General features: G+C 36.5%; 1 protein-coding gene and 1 pseudogene across 1 annotated transcript; both read left to right on the top strand.

Moving 5' to 3' along the window:
- The first annotated feature begins 2,013 nt into the window (after positions 1-2,013).
- On the top strand, positions 2,014-2,982 carry LOC100662793 (olfactory receptor 5K1-like). The gene has a single exon (XM_003418933.3). It carries the CDS (start codon positions 2,014-2,016, stop codon positions 2,980-2,982), a length of 969 nt encoding a protein of 322 aa, XP_003418981.2.
- Positions 2,983-15,772: 12,790 nt separating this feature from the next.
- On the top strand, positions 15,773-19,539 carry LOC104846762 (olfactory receptor 5K4-like; annotated as a pseudogene).
- Positions 19,540-20,151: the final 612 nt, after the last annotated feature.

Below are 20,151 nucleotides of genomic sequence, written 5' to 3'. Positions count from 1 at the left end.
GGCAGTTCTACTCTGTCCTATAGGGTCACTGTGAGTTAGAATCAACTCAATAGCAGCAAGTTTGGGGTTTTTTGGTTTAGTGTTACATATATGTTTATAACGATTTTTTAAAAATCAGTTCAAGTGATAGAAAGCTAACTAAATTTTTTTCAAATAAAGAGTTTCGAGTGATGTAGGCTCTTCTGCAAAATTAATACTCTCAATTTGCAGAGGGCACAGTGGTCACTTAGCATCCTTGGTAGGGTACTGAAAACAAGTTCACTTGATCAGAGCAGAGCTAGGATTTGAATCAATTCTGAGTATCCACCATATCATTTTAAAATTCCCTTCACAGAAGTATGGAAACCCTGGTGGCATAGTGGTTAAGTGCTATGGCTGCTAACCAAAAGGTCAGCAGTTTGAATCCACCAGGCACTCCTTGGAAACTCTATGAGGCAGTTCTACTCTGTTCTGTAGGGGTCACTGTGAGTTGGAATGGACTCGATGGCAAAGGGTTTGGTTTTTTTTGGTTTCACAGAAGTATAAGTCAGACTTAATCTCCAAATGCTTACAATGTGATAAACAAATTGTGCATACACATATAATAAAAACAATGTAGATTAGACATGAGAAATTCTAGATTATGTTGAGTACATAACATATGTGTAAGGACTCAGAAATGGAGATCAGTGTGGTCTGGGTTTTTCAGTTAAAATTTTATTAAAAAATTTTTTTTTTTTTATATATGTAAACTATGCCCTAAGTAAAAGATTGAAAGGACATAAATATTTGTTCAAAGTGCCAAATATCTATATTTGGAAAATGATTTGTAAGAAATAATAGCATGGGTAGAGTCAGTGTTTATGGAAATAAGTGAGTGTGGTGCTAGGGGTGGGGGATGAGGGAATTGAGCAATGGATGCAGAGAGTGAGAAAGCCTAAACAGCTATTGGTGAATGTGGTAAATAAGGATGGAGGTGGATCAGGTTACAGAAAACCTTATAAGCCATCCTAAAAAATTGAATTTATCTTAGAGACAACAAATAATGAAGTCTTCCTGGCAGCAGAGTGATGCCTCTGAAAATATCATGACGTGATGACCATTGAACAGTAGCAAAGATAAGTAGATCTGAAAATGATCAGGAGAATGTGACCTTAAATAAGTTATCAAACAATGGAGAGCATCTGTCTGATAAATAGTAGAGGTCTCTACAGAACAAACTGGAGAGGATACAGAATGGATGTTTATCAAATCTCATAGTATGGTCACAATTATTAGAGTATCATCATCAAATCTCACAATATTAGAACAGCAGGGGACATTTCCAGGTAGAAATGGAAAGTGTTCAGATAAATAAGGAAAATAGTAATATTTTATTTATGACTAGACTAAGAAAATTTGGTCCATCATAGCCGAATGTGTTAATAAAAATATGAAGATGACATACACCAATTAACTTATTAAGGAAATCAATGAAATTTTATTTCCCTAGCTTTCCTAGGTAATTTTTTTTAAAGAGTCCCCTCCTTAATACTGAGGAAACTTGGTAAACATTTTAAATTATAAATATAACATAATTTTTAAATATTCACTGCATTAGGATAGTTTATAAAAAAATGTTTGCTCAGTGAAAAAAATATATATGCAGGAAAATTGATTTTCAATGCACTTTAAGCATCATCAATACAAAAACTGACATTGAAATATTTGAGAACACTAACTCTAGGGTACCCTGCATTAGTTCACTATTTTGTGTAAATTTATAAACACAAATCTTTTCACTGCAAGCATTTCCCTGAAATTATCAAAATATTCTTATGAATTTTGAGCTTCAGCCCTTGAGGTCATATAAGACGACACTTGGGAAACTAATGTCCCCTAGAAGTATGTGTGCCTGTATTTCAGAGACAGCAGGGGAAGCTTGAGGGAGTGGCTACTCCCTGTTGTCCAAGAGAAATTCAAAGGGAAAATTAGACACACTGTAAATTAGAATATTATCTCTCCATAATTTCTGTCTCAACAGAGAAAGTAGAGATGACCCAGGACAATCACTCCTTGACAATTGAGTTTATCCTCATAGGATTTACGGATCACCCAGACCTGAAGGCCCTTCTGTTTGTGGTATTCTTTGCTATCTATCTGATCACCATGGTGGGGAATCTTGGGTTGGTGGCGTTGATTTTCATGGAGCGCCGTCTCCGCACACCCATGTACATCTTTCTGGGCAACCTGGCTCTGATGGATTCCTGCTGTTCCTGTGCCATCACCCCCAAGATGTTAGAGAACTTCTTTTCTGAGGACAAAATGATTTCCCTCTATGAATGCATGGCACAATTTTATTTTCTCTGCCTTGCTGAAACTGCGGACTGCTTTGTCCTGGCAGCAATGGCCTATGATCGCTATGTGGCAATATGTCGTCCACTGCAGTACCACACCATGATGTCGAAGAAACTCTGCATTCAGATGACCACAGGGGCCTACATAGCTGGGAACCTGCATTCCATGATTCACGTAGTACTTCTTTTAAGGTTAACCTTTTGTGACTCTCGTCAAATCAATCACTTTTTTTGTGACGTTCTTCCTTTATACAGACTGTCCTGTGTCAACCCTTATGTCAATGAACTGTTGATTCTTATCTTTTCAGGGTCAGTTGAAATCTTCAGTATTACCACAGTCCTAATCTCTTATCTTTGCATCCTTTTCACTATTTTCAAAATGAAATCCCAAGAGGGAAGAGGCAAAGCTTTATCTATTTGTGCATCTCACTTTCTCTCAGTCTCAATATTCTATGGTTCTCTTCTCTTCGTGTACATTTGGCCAAACTCATTTAAAGAAGATGATAAAGATATACCAGTTGCTGTTTTTTATACTCTAGTAATTCCTTTATTAAACCCTTTTATCTATAGTTTAAGAAATAGAGAAGTACTAAATGTTATGAAAAGAATTATGAAGAAGAGAAAACCTCATAACATTCTGAAACAAAGATCCTTTGTGACAAACTGATTTTAATTAGATACACTTTTTTCAAAGTCAAGGAAACAGGGAAAATGGAAAATGGTCACTTTGTATATCATATATTAAATCAAGAAGACACATAATTTATAGATCATGTATAAATGGCTAAATAAGTACAGGAAGGAGGGATTCTGCTAAAATATATTTTAAGAACTAAACTACTAGGATCTCTTAGGAGTGAATTAATTGACTATTCCTAAAGTTGGAAATGCTGTCAGAGTGGAGTTAGCTACTATTTTCAACATATCCAACAAATCCTAGGAATAATAAAAAAAAAAAAAAAAAAAAATTTTTTTTTTTTTTTTTGTCCGCCTTGCATTGCTGGCAAATTCGTGGAACCCCTAAGGGTAGTCTTACAAACTTACACACATTTCAAATTCTCTTGTATTAATGACTTAAACAACACCATCTAGCAGAAGCAAACCGTGCACTTGAATTCAATTCTCAAGTTTCTTTGAGTTTTTCAAGAATTTATGTTAGACTATGGATTTATACAGAATGTGTATTCTCAAATCAAGAACATCTTTATGCCTAGTGTTAGTCATTTTTCCTGTCGAACTTTTTTTTTTTTGCAGGATGGGGAATGTTTTATTTTGTTATATATAAGGCCACTGGGAGGCAGAGCTGACTCAGCCTCACCTAACAACAACAAGAATATTCATACGATGGAATATTATAGAGCAGTAAAAATGAAAGGACCCCCCAACTACATGCAGTAACAGGGATGGATCTTAGAAACACCATAAGAGTAAAGGACGCAAGTCAAGGAAGACAACGTACAGTATGGGGCCATTTTTATAAAACTCAAAAGTGAACAGTAACCAATGTACTATTTCGGGATACAAGCATTTGTATTCAAGATAGCCCAGTGGTGATACTGTAATTCTCAAGTTGGGTCCTAGTTCACAGATACTTGTTTTATTGTTAAATTTCAGACCCTACATGTGTATCAGACTCCAGGTTAAAGTGCTTTGCTCTTCACCGAAGTTTGGTGGTTCAGGTCTACCCAGAGGCGTCTCAGAAGAAAGGCCTAAGAAATCAGCCACTGAAAACCCTATCAAGCACAGTCCCACCCTGTCACACGTGGGGTTGCCATGAGTCATGGCGACAGGAAGCCAACTGTTTTGTTAACATATATATTACATGTACCTTTGTATATGTCAAATACCACATGATACAGTGTTTTAGGCTGTGGTCCAGTCAGTTCTTAAGATCATTTGTAGCTCTAAGCTATGCTTTCTGAGCTACACTGTAGCAATTATGAGTTTAGGGAGATTTGGTAAGATGCTTTACTCAGCTGTTTATTTCGGAAAGAATTAGGCACCAAAGGGCTCTTGCTGCTCTCTCTGGAGAGTGAATCTTAAAAGAGTCCAAATATTTCATTCAGTCAAAGAAGGCTGCCTCCAATGAAGCCTACTCGACTTCTTTTTTAGCCCCTTAAATAGAAAACTTGTTATAGTGACAGCCATGCTTCTGTGGGTGAGGAAAGAATTTTGTCGTGGTGGTGGTGGCTATTTTTCCTTCTTCAAGTCCTTTGAGTGGAGACTGTCAGCCTGGTGGTACTTTGAGGATGGTGAGCACATGACAAAGCAAGGCTGTGGTTTCCTTGGGTCCTGAAGACATGGCCTTCTGTGGCTCAGGCCAGCTCAGGTTAGGGGGCTGGGGTTTGCCTTGCCAGCCTTGATATGTTAATGTTGGACCGTCAGCCATTTCTACTTCTTTTTTTATAATAATTTTATTGTACTTTAAGTGAAAGTTTACAAATCAAGTCAGTCTCTCACTCATAAACTTATATACACCTTACTACATACTCCCAATTACCTCTCCCCTTAATGAGACAGCCCGCTCCCTCCTTCCAGTCTCTCCTTTCGTGACCATTTTGCCAGCTTCTAACCCCCTCTACCCTCCCATCTCCCCTCCAGACAGGAGATGCCAACATAGTCTCAAATGTCCACCTGATACAAGTAGCTCACTCCTCACCGGCATCTCTCTCCAACCCATTGTCCAGTCCAATACATGTCTGACGAGTTGGCTTTGGGAATGGTTCCTGTCCTGGGCCAACAGAAGGTTTGGGGACCATGACCACCGGGGTCCTTCTAGTCTCAGTCAGACCATTAAGTCTGGTCTTTTTATAAGAATTTGGGGTATACATCCCACTGTTCTCCTGCTCCCTCAGGGGTTCTCTGTTGTGTTCCTTTTCAGCGGAGTCATTGGTTGTGGCCAGGCACCACCTAGTTCTTCTGGTATCAGGATGATGTAGCCTCTGGTTCTTGTAGCCGTTTCTGTCTCTTGGGCTCGTAATTACCTTGTGTCCTCGGTGGTCTTCATTCTCCTTTGATCCAGGTGGGTTAGACTCATTGGTGGATCTTAGATGGCCGCTTGCTAGTGTTTAAGACCTCAGATGCCACTCTTCAAAGTGGGTGCAGAATGTTTTCTTAATAGATTTTATTTTGTCAATTGACTTAGATGTCCCCTGAGAACATGGTCCCCAAACCCCTGCCCCTGCTTCGCTGACCTTCGATGCATTCAGTTTATTCAGGAAACTTATTTGCTTTTGGTTTAGTCCAGTTGTGATTACCTCCCCTGTAATGAGTGTTCTCCTTCACTTCACCTAAAGTAGTTCTTATCTACTACCTGATTAGTAAATACCTCTCTCCCACCCTCCCCTCTCATAACCACAAACGAATGTGTTTTTCTCCATTCAAACTATTTTTCAAGATCTTATAATAGTGGTCTTATACAATATTTGTCCTTTTGTCTCTGACTAATTTCACTCAGCATAATGCCTTCCAGGTTCCTCCGTGTTATGAAAGATTTCACAGATTCATCACTGTTTTTATCGATGTGTAGTATTCCATTATGTGAATATGGCATAATTTATTTATCCATTCATCCGTTGATGGGCACCTTGGTTGCTTCCATCTTTTTGCTATTGTAAACACTGCTCCAATAAGCATGGGTGTGCACATATCTGTTCTTGTAAGGGCTCTTATTTCTCTAGGGTATATTCTGAGGAGTGGGATTTCTGGGTCGTATGGTAGTTCTATTTCTAGCTTTTTAAGGAAATGCCAAATCAATTTTCAAAGTGGTTGTACCGTTTCACGTTCCCACCAGCAGTGTATAAAGTGTTCCAATCTCTCCACAGCCTCTCCAACATTTATTATTTTGTGTTTTTTGGATTAATGCCAGCCTTATTGGAGTGAGATGGAATCTCATTGTAGTTTTAATTTGCGTTTCTCTAATGGCTAATGATCAAGAGCATTTCCTCATGTATCTGTTAGCTGCCTGCATGCCTTCTTTGGTGAAGTGCTTGTTCATATTCTTTGCCCAATTTTTAATTGGGTTGTTTGTCCTTTTGTGGTTGAGTTTTAACAGAATCATATAGATTTTAGACATCAGGTGCTGGTCGGAAATGTCATAGCTGAACATTTTTTCCCAGTCTGTAAGTGGTCTTTTTACTGTTTTGGTGAAGTCTTTAGAAGAGCATAGGTGTTTGATTTTTAGGAGCTCCCAGTTATCTGGTTTCTCTTTGTCATTTTTAGTAATGTTTTGTATTCTTTTTATGCCTTGGATTAGGGCTCCTAATATTGTCCCTATTTTTAATTCCATGGTCTTTATCGTTTTAGACTTTATGTCTAGGTCTTTGATCCACTTGGAGTTAGTTTTTGTGCATGGTGTGAGGTATGGGTCATGTTTCATTTTTTTGCAAATGGGTATCCAGTTATGCCAGCACCATTTGTTAAAAAGACTATCTTTTCCCCATTTAACTGACACTGGGCCTTTGTCAAATATCATGTGTGGATGGATTTACCTGGGTTCTCAATTTTGCTCCACTGGTCTTTGTGTCTGTTGTTGTACCAGTACCAGGCTGTTTTGACTACTGTGGCTGTATAATAGGTTCTAAAATCAGGTAGAGTGAGGCCTCCCACTTTCTTCTTTTCAGTAATGCTTTACTTACCCAGGGCTTCTTTCCATTCCATATGAAGTTGGTGATTTGTTTCTCCATCACATTAAAAAATTTCGGTGGAATTTGGATCAGAAGTGCATTGTATATATAGATGACTTTTGGTACAATAGACATTTTTACAATGTTAAGTCTTGCTATCCATGAGCAAGGTATTTTTTTCCACTTATGTAAGTCCCTTTTAGTTTCTTGCACTAGTACTTTGTAGTTTTCTTTGTATAGGTCTTTTACACCTTTGGTAAGATTTATTCCTAAGTATTTTATCTTCTTGGGGGCTACTGTGAATGGTATTGATTTGGTGATTTCCACTTTGATGTTCTTTTTGTTGATGTAGAGGAATCCAAGTGATTTTTTATGTTTGTCTTGTAACCTGGTACTCTGCTGAACTCTTCTGTTAGTTTCAGTAGTTTTCACGTGGATTCCTTGGGATTTTCTGTGTATAAGATCATGTCATCTGCAAATAGAGATACTTTTACTTTTTCCTTGCCAAACTGGATACCCTTTATTTCTTTGTCTAGCCTAATTGCTCTGGCTAGGACCTGCAGCACAATGTTGAATAATAGCAGTGATAAAGGGCATCCTTGTCTGGTTTCTGATATCAATGGGAATGTTTCCAGGCTCTCTCCATTTAGGGTGATTTTGGCTGTTGGCTTTGTATAAATGCCTTTTTTTATGTTAAGGAATTTTCCTTCTATTCCTATTTTGCTGAGAGCTTTTATCATGAATGGGTGTTGGACTTTGTCAAATGCCTTTTCTGCATCAATTGATAAGATCATGTGGTTTTTGTCTTTTGTTTTATTTATATGGTGGATTACATTAATGGTTTTACTAATATTGAACCAACCTTGCATACCTGGTATAAATCCCACTTGGTCATGGTGGATTATTTTTTTGATATGTTGTTGAATTCTATTGGCTAGATTTTGTTGAGGATTTTTGCATCTAAGTTCATGAGGGATATAGGTCTGTAATTTTCTTTTTTTATTTTGTCTTTAGCTGGTTTTGGTATCAGGGATATGCTGGCTTCATAGAATGAGTTAGGTAGTATTCCATCCTTTTCTATGCTTTGAAATACCTTTAGTAGTAGTGGTGTTTACTCTTCTCTGAAACTTTGGTAGAACTCTTTAGTGAAGCCATCCAGGCCAGGTCTTTTTTTGTTGGGAGTTTTTTGATTACATTTTCAATCTCTTTTTTTTTTTTTGTTATGGGTCTATTAAGTTGTTCCACTTCTGTTTGTGTTAGTTTAGGTAGGTAGTGTGTTTCTAGGAATTCATCCATTTCTTCTAGGTTTTCAAGTTTGTTAGAGTACAATTTTTTTTGTAGTAATCTGATATGATTCTTTTAATTTCAGTTGGGTCTGTTGTGATATGGCCCATCTCATTTCTTATTCAGGTTATTTGTTTCCTTTCCTGTATTTCTTTAGTCAGTCTGGCCAACGGTTTATCAATTTTGTTAAATTTTTCAAAGAACCAGCTTTTGTCTTTGTTAATTCTTTCAATTGTTTTTCTGTTCTCTAATTCATTTAATTCTGCTCTAATTTTTATTATTTGTTTTCTTCTGTTGCCTGATGGACTCTTTTGTTGCTGTCTTTCTATTTGTTCAAGTTGTAGGGACAGTTCTCTGATTTTGGCTCTTTCTTCTTTATGTATGTGTACATTTATTGAAATAAGTTGACTTCTGAACACTTCTTTCGCTGTGTCCCAGAGGTTTTGATAAGAAGTTTTTTTCAGTCTCGTTGCATTCTATGAATTTCCTTATTCCCTCCTTAATGTCTTCTATAACCCAGTCTTTTTTGAGTAGGGTAATATTCAGTTTCCAAGTACTTGATTTTTTTGCCCTGATTTTTCTGTTATTGATTTCTACTTTTACGGCCTTATGGTCTGAGAAGATGCTTTGTAATATTTTGATGCTTTGGATTCTACAAAGGTTTGTTTTATGACCTAATATGTAATTTATTCTAGAGAATGTTCCATGTGCACTAGAAAAAAAAGTATACTTTGCAGCTGTTGGGTGGAGTGTTCTATATAAGTCTATGAGGTCATTGTAGTGATTAGATCTTCCGTGTCTGTATTGAGCTTCTTACTGGATGTCCTATCTTTCACTGAAAGTGGTATGTTGAAGTCTCCTACTATAGTTGTGGAGGTGTCTATCTCACTTTTCAATTCTATTAAAGTTTGATTTATGTATCTTGCAGCCCTGTCATTGGGTGCATAAATATTTAATATGTTATATCTTCATGGTAAATTGTCCCTTTAATCATTATGTAGTGTTCTTCTTTATCCTTTGTGGTGGATTTAACTTTAAAGTCTATTTTGTCAGAAATTAATATGGCCTTTCCTGCTCTTTTTTGATTGTTGTTTGCTTGATATATTTTTTTCCATCCTTTGAGATTTAGTTTGTTTGTGTCTCTAAGTCTAAGGTGTGTCTCTTGTAGGCAGCATATAGATGGATCATGTTTTTTTGTCCAGCCTGAGACTCTCTGTCTCTTTATTGGTGCATTTAGTCCTTTTATATTCAGCGTAATTATAGATAAGTATGAGTTTAGTGCTGTCATTTTGATGCCTTTTTGTGTGTGTTGTTGACAATTTCATTTTTCCACTTACTTTGTGCTGAGAAGATTTCTTTGTAAATGTGTTCCTCATTTTCATAGTAGTTGAATTTATTTTTGCTGAGTCATTATGTTTTTCTTGGTTTTTATAGTGAAGTATGGAATTGTTAGACCTCTTTGTGGTTACCTTAATATTTACCCCTATTTTTCTAAGTAAAAACCTAACTTGTATCAACCTATATTGCCTTGGTTTCCTCTCCATATGGAAGATCTATGCATCCTGTATTTAGTCCCTCTTTTTTGATTATCGTAATCTTTTGCATAATGGCTTCAATGATTCCCTGTTTTCAGCATTCTTTTTTTAATTAATCTTATTTTTTATGTGTGTGATTTCCTATCTGAGTTGAAAACCGGATGTTCTGTTCTGTGACCTTGTGTAGTGTTGGTATCTGATATTATTGATTTTCTGACCAAACAATTTCCTTTAGTAATTCTTGTAGCTTTGGTTTGGTTTTTGCAAATTCTCTAAGCTTGTGTTTATCTGTAAATGTCTTAATTTCACCTTCATGTCTGAGAGAGAGTTTTGCTGGATGTGATTCTTGGCTGGCAGTTTTTTTCCTTCATCCTCTATATATGTCATCCCACTGCCTTCTGAATGCCTGCATGGTTTCTGCCGAGTAGTCTGAACTTCTTATTGATTCTCCTTTGTCAGTGACTTTTCATTTATCCCTGGCTGCTTTTAAATTTTTCTCTCTATCTTTGGTTTTGGCAAGTTTGATGATAATATATCTTGGTGATTTTCTTTTGGAATCTATCTTGTTTGGGGTTCGATGAGCATCTTGGATAGATATCCTTTCATCTTTCACAATGCCAGGGAAGTTTTCTACCAACAGATCTTCAACTATCTTTCTGTATTTTCTGTTATCCCTCCCTGTTCTGGAGCTCCAATCACATGCAAGTTATTCTTCTTGATAGAGTCCCACAAGATTCTTAGGGTTTCTTCATTTTTTTTAATTCTTTTATCTGATTTTTCTTCAACTTTGCTTTATATTGGTGTCATTTGCCTTATCTTCCAGCTCCCCCACTCTGCATTCCAATTCCTCAATTCTGCTCCTCCGGCTTCCCATTGAATTGTCTAATTCTGTAATTTTATTGTAAATCTTTTGGATTTCTGAATGCTGTCTCTCTATGGATTCTTGTAGCTCATTAATTTTTTCACCATGTTCTTGAATAATCTTTTTGATTTCTTCAACTGCTTTTTTTTTTTTTTTTATCAGTAGGTTCCTTGGCTTTTTCTGTAGCTTGCCTTATTTCATTTCTGAGGTCATCCCTGATGTCTTGAAGCATTCTGTATATCAGTTTTTTGTATTCTACATCTGGCAATTCCAGGAATGTATCATCATTTGGGAAAGATTTTGATTCTTTGATTTGGGGGTTTGTAGAGACAATCATGGTCTGCTTCTTTATGTGATTTGATATCGACTGCTGTCTCTGAGCCATCTATAAGATATTGTAATGATTTGTTTTATATTTGCCTACTGAGTCTTATCTTCTTGTTTTGTTTTGTTTCAATATACCCATATGTGTTACTAGATTGTGCTATCTTGTTTGTTGCAGCCTTTGAATCACTTATGTCCTATTACCAGATGGTTTGAGCTGTTACCAGATATATGAGCCTATGAGTCCTTTCACTATTCTTGAATATAATCAGCTTGGGTGCCCTGATAATGAGTCACCTACTGTGTGATGTAGACTGTCACCTATTAGAGGAATAGTGGTGTTGGTTGTATGCACCGGATTCTAGTAGCAGAAGGGGGTCACACTCCGAGGACAGCAGGATGCTGACAGCCTTCCCCCATGTGCCAGTGAGGTAGGATTGTCTCTATTCTCTCGAGCTGTCCAGTGGGTGGTCTCTGCAGCCTGTACCTTAGGCATCCAATGCTTGTATCTCTAAAGATTGGTAGGTGTCACTATCCTCAGACCCCTTTAGCAGGTGGCTAGGTTGTGTGGGGGGAGCTGCAGCCCTCAGTTCCCTGCTGTGGATCAGTGAGGGCTCTGTTTAATAGGTAGAGAGGTATCAGACCTCCAAAACTTGCCTTTCCACTGCTCAGCTAAAACAATTACAGTCAGATCTGTATCAGAATTGCCTTTGCATTATAATAGCCCCTGGTTCCCTTTGGAATGAAAGCCAATGACTGTGGATCTCTTATGCTTGGCTGGAGCTGGTTCTGTATTGTTATACCAGTTAAGGGAAGTCAGGGAAGAATTTTTCCCCCAACTGCTAATTGCTGCTTCTCTCAGGCCAAGAGAATGGGTAAGAAAAAGAAGAAAAAAAAAACTAAAACAAACCCCCCCCCACAGAGCACTTCACTCCTTGGCCTAGGAAATTCTGATGTTAATGAAGCCGACTGGGGTAGGGAGGCGAGGGTTCAGATAGATAGGAGAAGGTAGTGCAGCAATATAGACAAAGTTACTTATCTTGTTTGGTAAGGACTGTTTTATCTGAGATCCCAGAGGCACATGTATCCTGTGTGCTCTGGTTGGGTCAAGCTTGTCCCCAAAGGTTAGGGCTGCATCCTGTGCTTTTGCCGTCTCAGGTAGCTGTGATCAGCTCCTCTGCACTTAGTCCAAAGCCTAACTCCAAGGTTTTCTAGCTGGGATGCTGTGCTGCAGGCTCCAAAACCAGTTGCTTCTTCCCCGTGGTTTCTCGTTCTCCTGTCAGTCACATCGGTGTGCAGCCTGTGTGCATTGGCTGGGTCCCCACTGAGGTTACTCCAGGGGGTTACGGCTGCATCCCATGCTTGCCCCGTCTCAGTAAGCTGCGATCAGCCACACCACTCTGGCATGAGGGCTCGAGGCTGTCATGCGGGACGCTGGCTCCAGAAGCGGTAGCAGCTTCAGGTCGCAGCTTCTTGCTCCCCTGTCACTCAGGTCAACTCCTTAGTTCTGTGTTTGATGATCAGGGTTCGTAGATTGTCATGTATGTAATTGATTCACTTGTTTTTTCGAGTCTTTGTTACAAGAGGGATCAGTGGAAGCTTCTATTTAGTTAGCCATCTTGGTCCCGTTTCCCAAACTTTTTGAAATAGAGTGTATAATGGTAATTTATCAATCTTTAGTTGAAAATGTTGGTATTTATATTGAAAGCCCTATGGATTTGAATGTTTTCACATAGTTTAATAGTAGTCCATGATGCATGACAGTACAATTCCTGAATATATCAATTAATTCAAGAGTTTTCCCATAAGATAGCATTCCTTGTTATTAGGAATATCACTAACCTTCACTAATTCCAGTGTAAGTTTTTGGTATGTTATGAGCATTAACAGAAAGCTGGAGATGCTCTTTAGCAAAAATGAGGCAGAAAATAGTGAAAATCCTAAAAAGTAAACAATAAAAAAATACAAATCTACATATTTCAGACATATTACCTTCCAATGAGTTAGATATTATTTTTCAGAGTAAAAAACTCACACTTTGAAATATTAAGTAGTCTGCCCAAGTTAATGCAGGAATATGAATGGAGTTAGGATTTGAATCGATGATGCTCTTTCCCTGCTCTGTTTTCCACCTCCTTTCACAGAAACTTGAGGTACAGTTAATCTCTACATGCTTAAAATCTAATAAGGAAATTGGGCATACATTTACCAAGGGAAAAAACAATATAGATTATACACAAGGAATTTTAGGTTGTGTTGGGTGTAGCATGTGCTTGTGAATGTAGAAAATGGAGATCAGTGTAGCCTGGGGTATTTAGTCATTAAGTAGGATCAGAAACAAGAGATGTTCATAGGGTGGAAAAAAATTGGATACGATGGAAAAACAGGAATAAAAGCATGAGCAAAGTCAATGTTTATGGAAATGAGCAGGAGTATGAAAATGGTAGGAAGTGAGGGAGTTGAAAGATGAGTGTAGAAACCTGGCAGAGCTATTGGTGAAAGCAGTTGGTGAGTGTGGAAAATAAGGATGGAATTGGGTCCATTTACTGACAAGGTTAAAGCCTCATCAGGGATTCTGAATTTTTCTTAGAGGCATCAAACATTGATATCTTTCTCATAGCAGAATGCATTTGTTCCTTGGTATCTGCAGGGGATTAGCTTCAGGACCACAGTGGACACCAAAACCTGAGGATGCTGAAGACCCTTATATAATATGGCATAGTATTTGCATATAACCTACACACATCCTCCAGTATACTTTAAATCATCTCTAGATTGCCTAAAACATTGTAAATGCTGTGTAAATACTTGTTAATGCTTACACTTAATGTTTTCCAGTCTTTGCAAGCACTTTATCAAGAACCGGTGACCATTTTTACCATTGTAGGGACAGCACTTCCACTAACACTTGCACAAATTTCAGCTTCTTTCTGCTTTACTCTGTGAATGCCCAATTCTCTCTTAACAGCCTTATGGCCCACTGCAACAAGCAACATACCACTTTTCAAACAATCTAAGATTTCTGGACACCCTTTAAGTTCCTTACTGAAGTCACTCCTGAAGTCCACCCTTCACCCAAAGATTAGACAGGCCTCTACAACAAACAATAACACACTTAGTTTAACCATTTATATGAGACTAAATGGGCCCACTAGACCAAAAGCCAAGACAAGAAGGCAGGAAAGGGACAGGAAAGATGAATGAATGGAAATGGGGAGCCAGAGGTTGAGAAGAGTGTTGACACATTGTGGGGTTGGCAGTCAATGTCACAAAACAGTATGTGTATTAATTGTTTAATGAGAAACTAATTTGCTTTGTAAGCTTTCACCTAAAGAAAAAACAAACATCAGAATGATTACATAAAAAAAGAAAAAAAATTTATAGGAAGATTCAAGAATAGATGGTTACTGGATAAAATTAAGCCAAACAAGTTAACCTCAGGGTCCTTTGCTGGGTGGGGTCTCCCACTTGTTTCTCTCATTGGGAGCTAATGGTACCATATGCCAGCTTCTCACTAAGGCTGCTGATTCTTGGCCTTCTGAAAGGCTCTTTTATGTGTGGAGATTGGTTCCGCCTAAACTATTACCCCCCTTTCTAAACAGCCGTGGACTATTTGCAAAGAAATTAACACCTGGAAAGGAGTTCACCTCCCCAGTAGCATTCTATTATAATTCTTTTCTCCTTCCACCTGTTTGCCAAGACTATTCAGTGAATCTCTTGGTTTAGGGACCTGTGAGCAGCCTCTGATTGTGAAGTGGTTAAAAGCTGAGCTGCTAACCAAAAGGTCAGCAGTTCAAATCCACCAGCTGTTCCTTGGAAACCCTATGAGGCAGTTCTACTCTGTCCTATAGGGTCGTTATGAGTCAGAGTCTACTCAAGGGCAACAGGCTTGGTTTGGTTTTTTTGGAAACAGCCTCTTAAATTCACTTTGGTCTTTTCTAAATTGTTATTTTCTATTGTTAGAAAACAAGCAAAGCAAGGAAAACATAATAAATTAAGGTGGAAAGTAGACTAACTCATTTTAGAAAGATTTTTCTACAGGAAGATTTTTCCAGTTAAAATTCCATCTTCGATTGGCCAGAAAATTAATTTAAGAAGACTGATTCCATGAGCAAGTTGGTCAATCCATATTTTAATGTAAACAAGTTAATATTTATGATCATTATATTTTCTCTAAAGAACGTATTTATTTGATTAATGATTTTTCCTATAACTCTCTAATTTACCTTGTGAATCTCACCAGTCTAGTTTTTCCTTGTTTGAGAATAATTTAAGGAATCTGCCCTGTCTTTAAACCTTAAACTAAAAATATCCCCTGAAGTCTTCTTAAAAGAAAACAATTTTTCATCTTAATTATTTAAAAATGTCTGCCTTGAGCATTATGCTCTTTTAAGAACTATCTATATGGTATCAAATTCACAACAGCAACTAGAAAGATTAGATAGGAACCTTAGGGGGCAATGAGTTTATATTAATGGAGGAGAATCAACTCAGAAAAAGAGGGTAAGAATGTTTGTACAACTTAAAGAACGTAATCAATATCACTTAATTGTACACGCAGAAACTGTTGAATTGTGGTATGTTCTGCCCTGTATATCTTCAACAACAAAATAAATACAATTTAAAAATAAGAAAAGAAAAGAAAAACAAAAGATCTAACATTTTTATTTTCTCATCCAGAGATGGCACTTTACTCTCCCTGTTAGCCTTTAAAGGATTGCTTTGACCACTAAATTGCTTTTTGGGAGCCATTTTTTCATAGAAAGAAAGGATGCACACAACACAAGTAGCATACATAGAAGACGCGAGGTGAACAATGCTCAAACAATGAGTGCTGGAGAGAGACTGAGGATCTGTGAAATGGTGGCAGATTACAGCAGGGTATGCCTACACATCATTTCATTCATGTAGATTCATTGTAGTGCTCAGCATGTGGCAAATCCAAGTTTTGCTTCTTGGAACTGTCTTTTCTTTTGAATATTTTCAATTCGTAGTTGCTTGAAATCCAAGGTTATGGAAGGCCAACCGTAATCAACTGTAACATGATTTCTTCCAGAAAATTGATCTGACATTTGACTGAAAGAGAGGCTAGAAGCAATGAGACTAACTACAATAATTCACATATTAGGTGGTAAGAGCTGAAACTGAGGAAGACTCTGTAAAGGAGAAATTCATGAGGCCTTTTTTGACCCAGACTTAATGATTGCAATAAGTTCAGTGTTTAGATGAATTAATCCGGTCATATTATTTTTTACATGCCTGCCTAGGACTCTTTATTTGCCTAGCATCTCTCAGCTAGATTACTTTTCACAAAAAACACCTGCTATATCTGGCCCCTTAACTGTAGTAGCCCTGAGAACTGAAGGAGTGTTTCTCTCTGGTTCAAACCAGGATATAAAAGAAATGAACTCTAAGGAAGGGGATATTGCCACAGGTGTCTTTTCGTGTAAAATGGGCCAAGAAATATTTCTTTATGAAAACGATGTAATTAAAATAATTTTGAAAGGGAATTGGAGCTAGCCTTAACTAAAGTTTCCCAGACAACTTAAAAAGGTTTTGTTTTAACCAGCCGTTTTTGGGAAATAAGGCACTAGTACCGAATGTTTATCACAACTCCGTGAGAACCTGGTTAGAGTTGCATAACACCAACCAGTGATGTGTTTGTTATCCCTTCTAAAGGATATGTGGCTATGATAGAAAACCTGTGTAATTAGCTCCTGAAATCAATCACTGTAGGCCTCTGTACACAGTTATTCAATAGAAGCTTTTCCTCACCTCCTAATCCACTCTTCTTGTGATCTCAAACAAAAACTAACCAATTGAATGATTGAATTATAATTTCTTTTATTATTCCTGTTAGAAACTCTCTATTCCTTTCAGAAACTCTCTCACTGGAGCCATCAGTTTTTAACTTATATAAGCTAGTATCTCTCTGCATACAAATGTACCCTTTTTTAAGTTTTTACTGAATAAATCCTCCTAAGCTTATATCAAGGACTGAGTGGTTTTGTTCTTACAACAACTGTAAGAAAGGAAAGAGCTACATAGATATAAACAACATTCTAAAGAACAACAAATAGTAAATTAAAATTGTTGGATAATAAAATCAAAGTCTGTTCCATTCTTGTGAGTATCTACCATGATATATCCGATTCTATATTACCAGGATTTCTTACAGTGACAGACATATTCAGATCATCCAATAAACATTTCTTGGCTATATGATGTGATTTTTGAATATTTATGATTACTAATGAAGCTAAATATTTTCTTTATATTTGTTTAACATTTACATTTTCCTGAAAATCACCTGCTTGTGTCCTTTGCCTACTCTTTTCAAAATCATTTTTCTTGTCTTTTATATATACATTTTATATAAAAAGGCTATTGGATTTTTATATGTAGGTGTAATAATTTTTTTGTCAATACTTTGCTTGCCTTCCAGATGTGCTTACGATGCTCTGTGATGTACAGATACTTTCATTTCAAGATCCTCAAATCTAGTGATTTCTCCTTTTGTAGTTTCTTCTATTGCCACTTAAAACTCCTCAATATGAAATCTCATAATCATTGATATTTTTAGATACTATGATTTTTTATATTTAATTCTTGAATTAGTCTGGAATATATTTGTGGTGAATGATCTAATATAGATCTCTATGTTTATTTAAATGATTTTTTTTAATTTAGGTGAGAGTTTAATATAATTTCAATCAAAATAATAGAATAATTGCTCAAAGAATTTGGTGAAGAAGTTCTAATGTTTGTCCCGAAACTAAGTCAAGAAAGTATTGAAAGTGACAAGTATAAAACATTCATTTTAAAATGCATGACATATCTACAATACTTTAAACAACCTCATATAAGTTCAAGAATCAATAAATATACTATGGAAAACAATAGATTGTCTAGAAGCCAACCCAAATATATGGTAAGAAGAACATCACTAATAAATTAGGACAAAAAAAGAGTTCTTTTATGTCTCGTCCTATAGCACATTTTTAACTATTTTGACCTTTTTTCCCTGTGGTGTTTTTAGTTAAATTTTTACTATGGAAAATGCCAGAAATAGATAAAATTAGTCTCCATATACCTACCATCAAGTTTCAGTATATATTTATTATAATTATTTAAGTTAACACATAATAGATTTATTATTTTTATTTTTGAATGAATGAATAAACATTTTTTGAATTTCTCATTTTATTTTCTAATATAGTAAATACATTAGGCTGTTTTGAAATATTCACACCACTGGGATAGTGTATAAAGAATCATGTATGCAAAATTATGTATAAAAGTATAGTACCTTAAAAGAAGCACAACTCTGCATTCGTATGACCACAGGGATTTTCATAGCTAGTAACCTGCATCCCATTATTCATGTTGTGCTTCTTTTAAAGTTAAGTTTCCACAGGTCTAATCAAATTGACCACTTTTTTGTGTTATTTTAATACTGTACAGACTATCCTGTACTGACTGTTTTATTATCAAACTAAAGAAATATATTTTTTCAATTTTTTTTTTTATTCAAATCTTCACCATTACCACTGTCTCAATCTCTTATCTGTGCATCCTTTTCACAGTTTTGAAAATGAAATCCAAATTGGGGAGAGGTAAAACCTTTTCTACTGGTGAATCCCATTTTCTCTCTGTCTCCGTATTCTACATTTGTCGTCTCATGTACATTCAACCATTTGAAGAAGAAGATAAAGATATACCACTGGCAATTTTTTTTTACAATAGTAATTCCTTTACTAAACCCATTTAATTATAGTCTGAGAAATAAGGAGGCGCTAAGTGATCTGAAAAAAATCATGAAGAACTACAATATTCCTAAACAAACTTCATCCTCTACAGCAAATTGAGTTAATTTATTTAAAAGCTTCCATAGAAAAAGAAAATGTTTTATACAAAATATTAATCTCTAAATCATTAGTCTGTGTTTGTTAAAATACGTACGACTGAAATTTCAAAACATTCTGCCAGACCTTAGTCTGTCATTTCTTCTATGAATTATCTGTTTCTTTTCTTTGATCTTACTTTTTTTCCCCTCATTTATTTCTACCACTGCTAATAGAGAAGATACTAAAATGCTGTGATAATTTTGGCAAGTAGTTTCTCATGTTGATAGTCTTTTAAGATTTGTTTGTGGTACTTATATTTGATAAACATTTCAATGTGATATAACCATATTTATTGATTTTTTATTATATAGTTTATTTTATGCTTATTTGTTTAAAATTTCTTTCCTTAATCTGAGGTCTGATATTAACATTTATTTTTCTCTTTTTCTTCTTCATCTTCTCCTTATTTTCTCTGCCTTTCTTTTCTTTTTTGATAGTTTAAATTTAGCCTTGACTCTTGATACTTCCTGAAACTTATTTAATAAAAAGCATGAGGTGTGGCTGTATCTTTTTTTGTTGTTGTTTCTTGTGCCTTCCAAAATATTCCACACATGCATTTAGTTTGAATAAATATCAAAAAAGGACTTCTTTGGGAACTGGAAAAAAAAATCCTAAAATTTTCTAGACTTTGAGGAGGCTGGGCCAAGATGGCAGAGTAGTCAGGCTCTTCCTGTAGTCCCCCTCACAACAAAGACCCCCCCCAAAAAAAAACAACTGAGTCAATTATATATGACAAGCTAGGAGCCCTGAACATCAGAGGCAAATTTGAGGAATCAGACTGAGGAGCAGAGGGAGAGAGAAATGTTCCAGAAGCAATGAGGAGTTGCCACACCTGACCTGGCTGGAATTGGCATTCACAGGCAGATTCCACTGGTGCAAGTGCAGAGAGGCAAACAGCGGCATTCAGGACACATTTTCAACATCAGGAGTGAACAATGAACAGGCTGCTCGACCCTACAGAAGAAGCAAGAAGCAGCCCTCAGTCAGCAAAAGATAAGTACCAGTGCTTAACATACCTTGCAGATCCAAAAATACCCCTTCGAGAAAAACCTTCCTCCACTTACCTGCTCCCTTCCTGATTTGCATCCCCTAACCAAACTGGTAAGGAAGAAGTAAAAGTATCTCCATTTGCAGATGATATGATCTTTTATTCAGAAAACCCTAAAGAATCCACAAAAAGACTACTGAAACTAATAGAAGATTTCAGCAAAGTATCAGGATACAAGATAAATGCACAAAAATCAGTTGAATTCCTCTACACCAACACAGAGAGCCTCTAGAGGAAATCACCAAATCAAT

This window comes from Loxodonta africana, chromosome 20, assembly GCF_030014295.1.
Source record: "Loxodonta africana isolate mLoxAfr1 chromosome 20, mLoxAfr1.hap2, whole genome shotgun sequence".
NCBI classification, from domain to species: Eukaryota; Metazoa; Chordata; class Mammalia; order Proboscidea; family Elephantidae; genus Loxodonta; species Loxodonta africana.
Note: the sequence above shows the minus strand (reverse complement) of the source record. Positions and strands in the feature narration are given on the sequence as shown.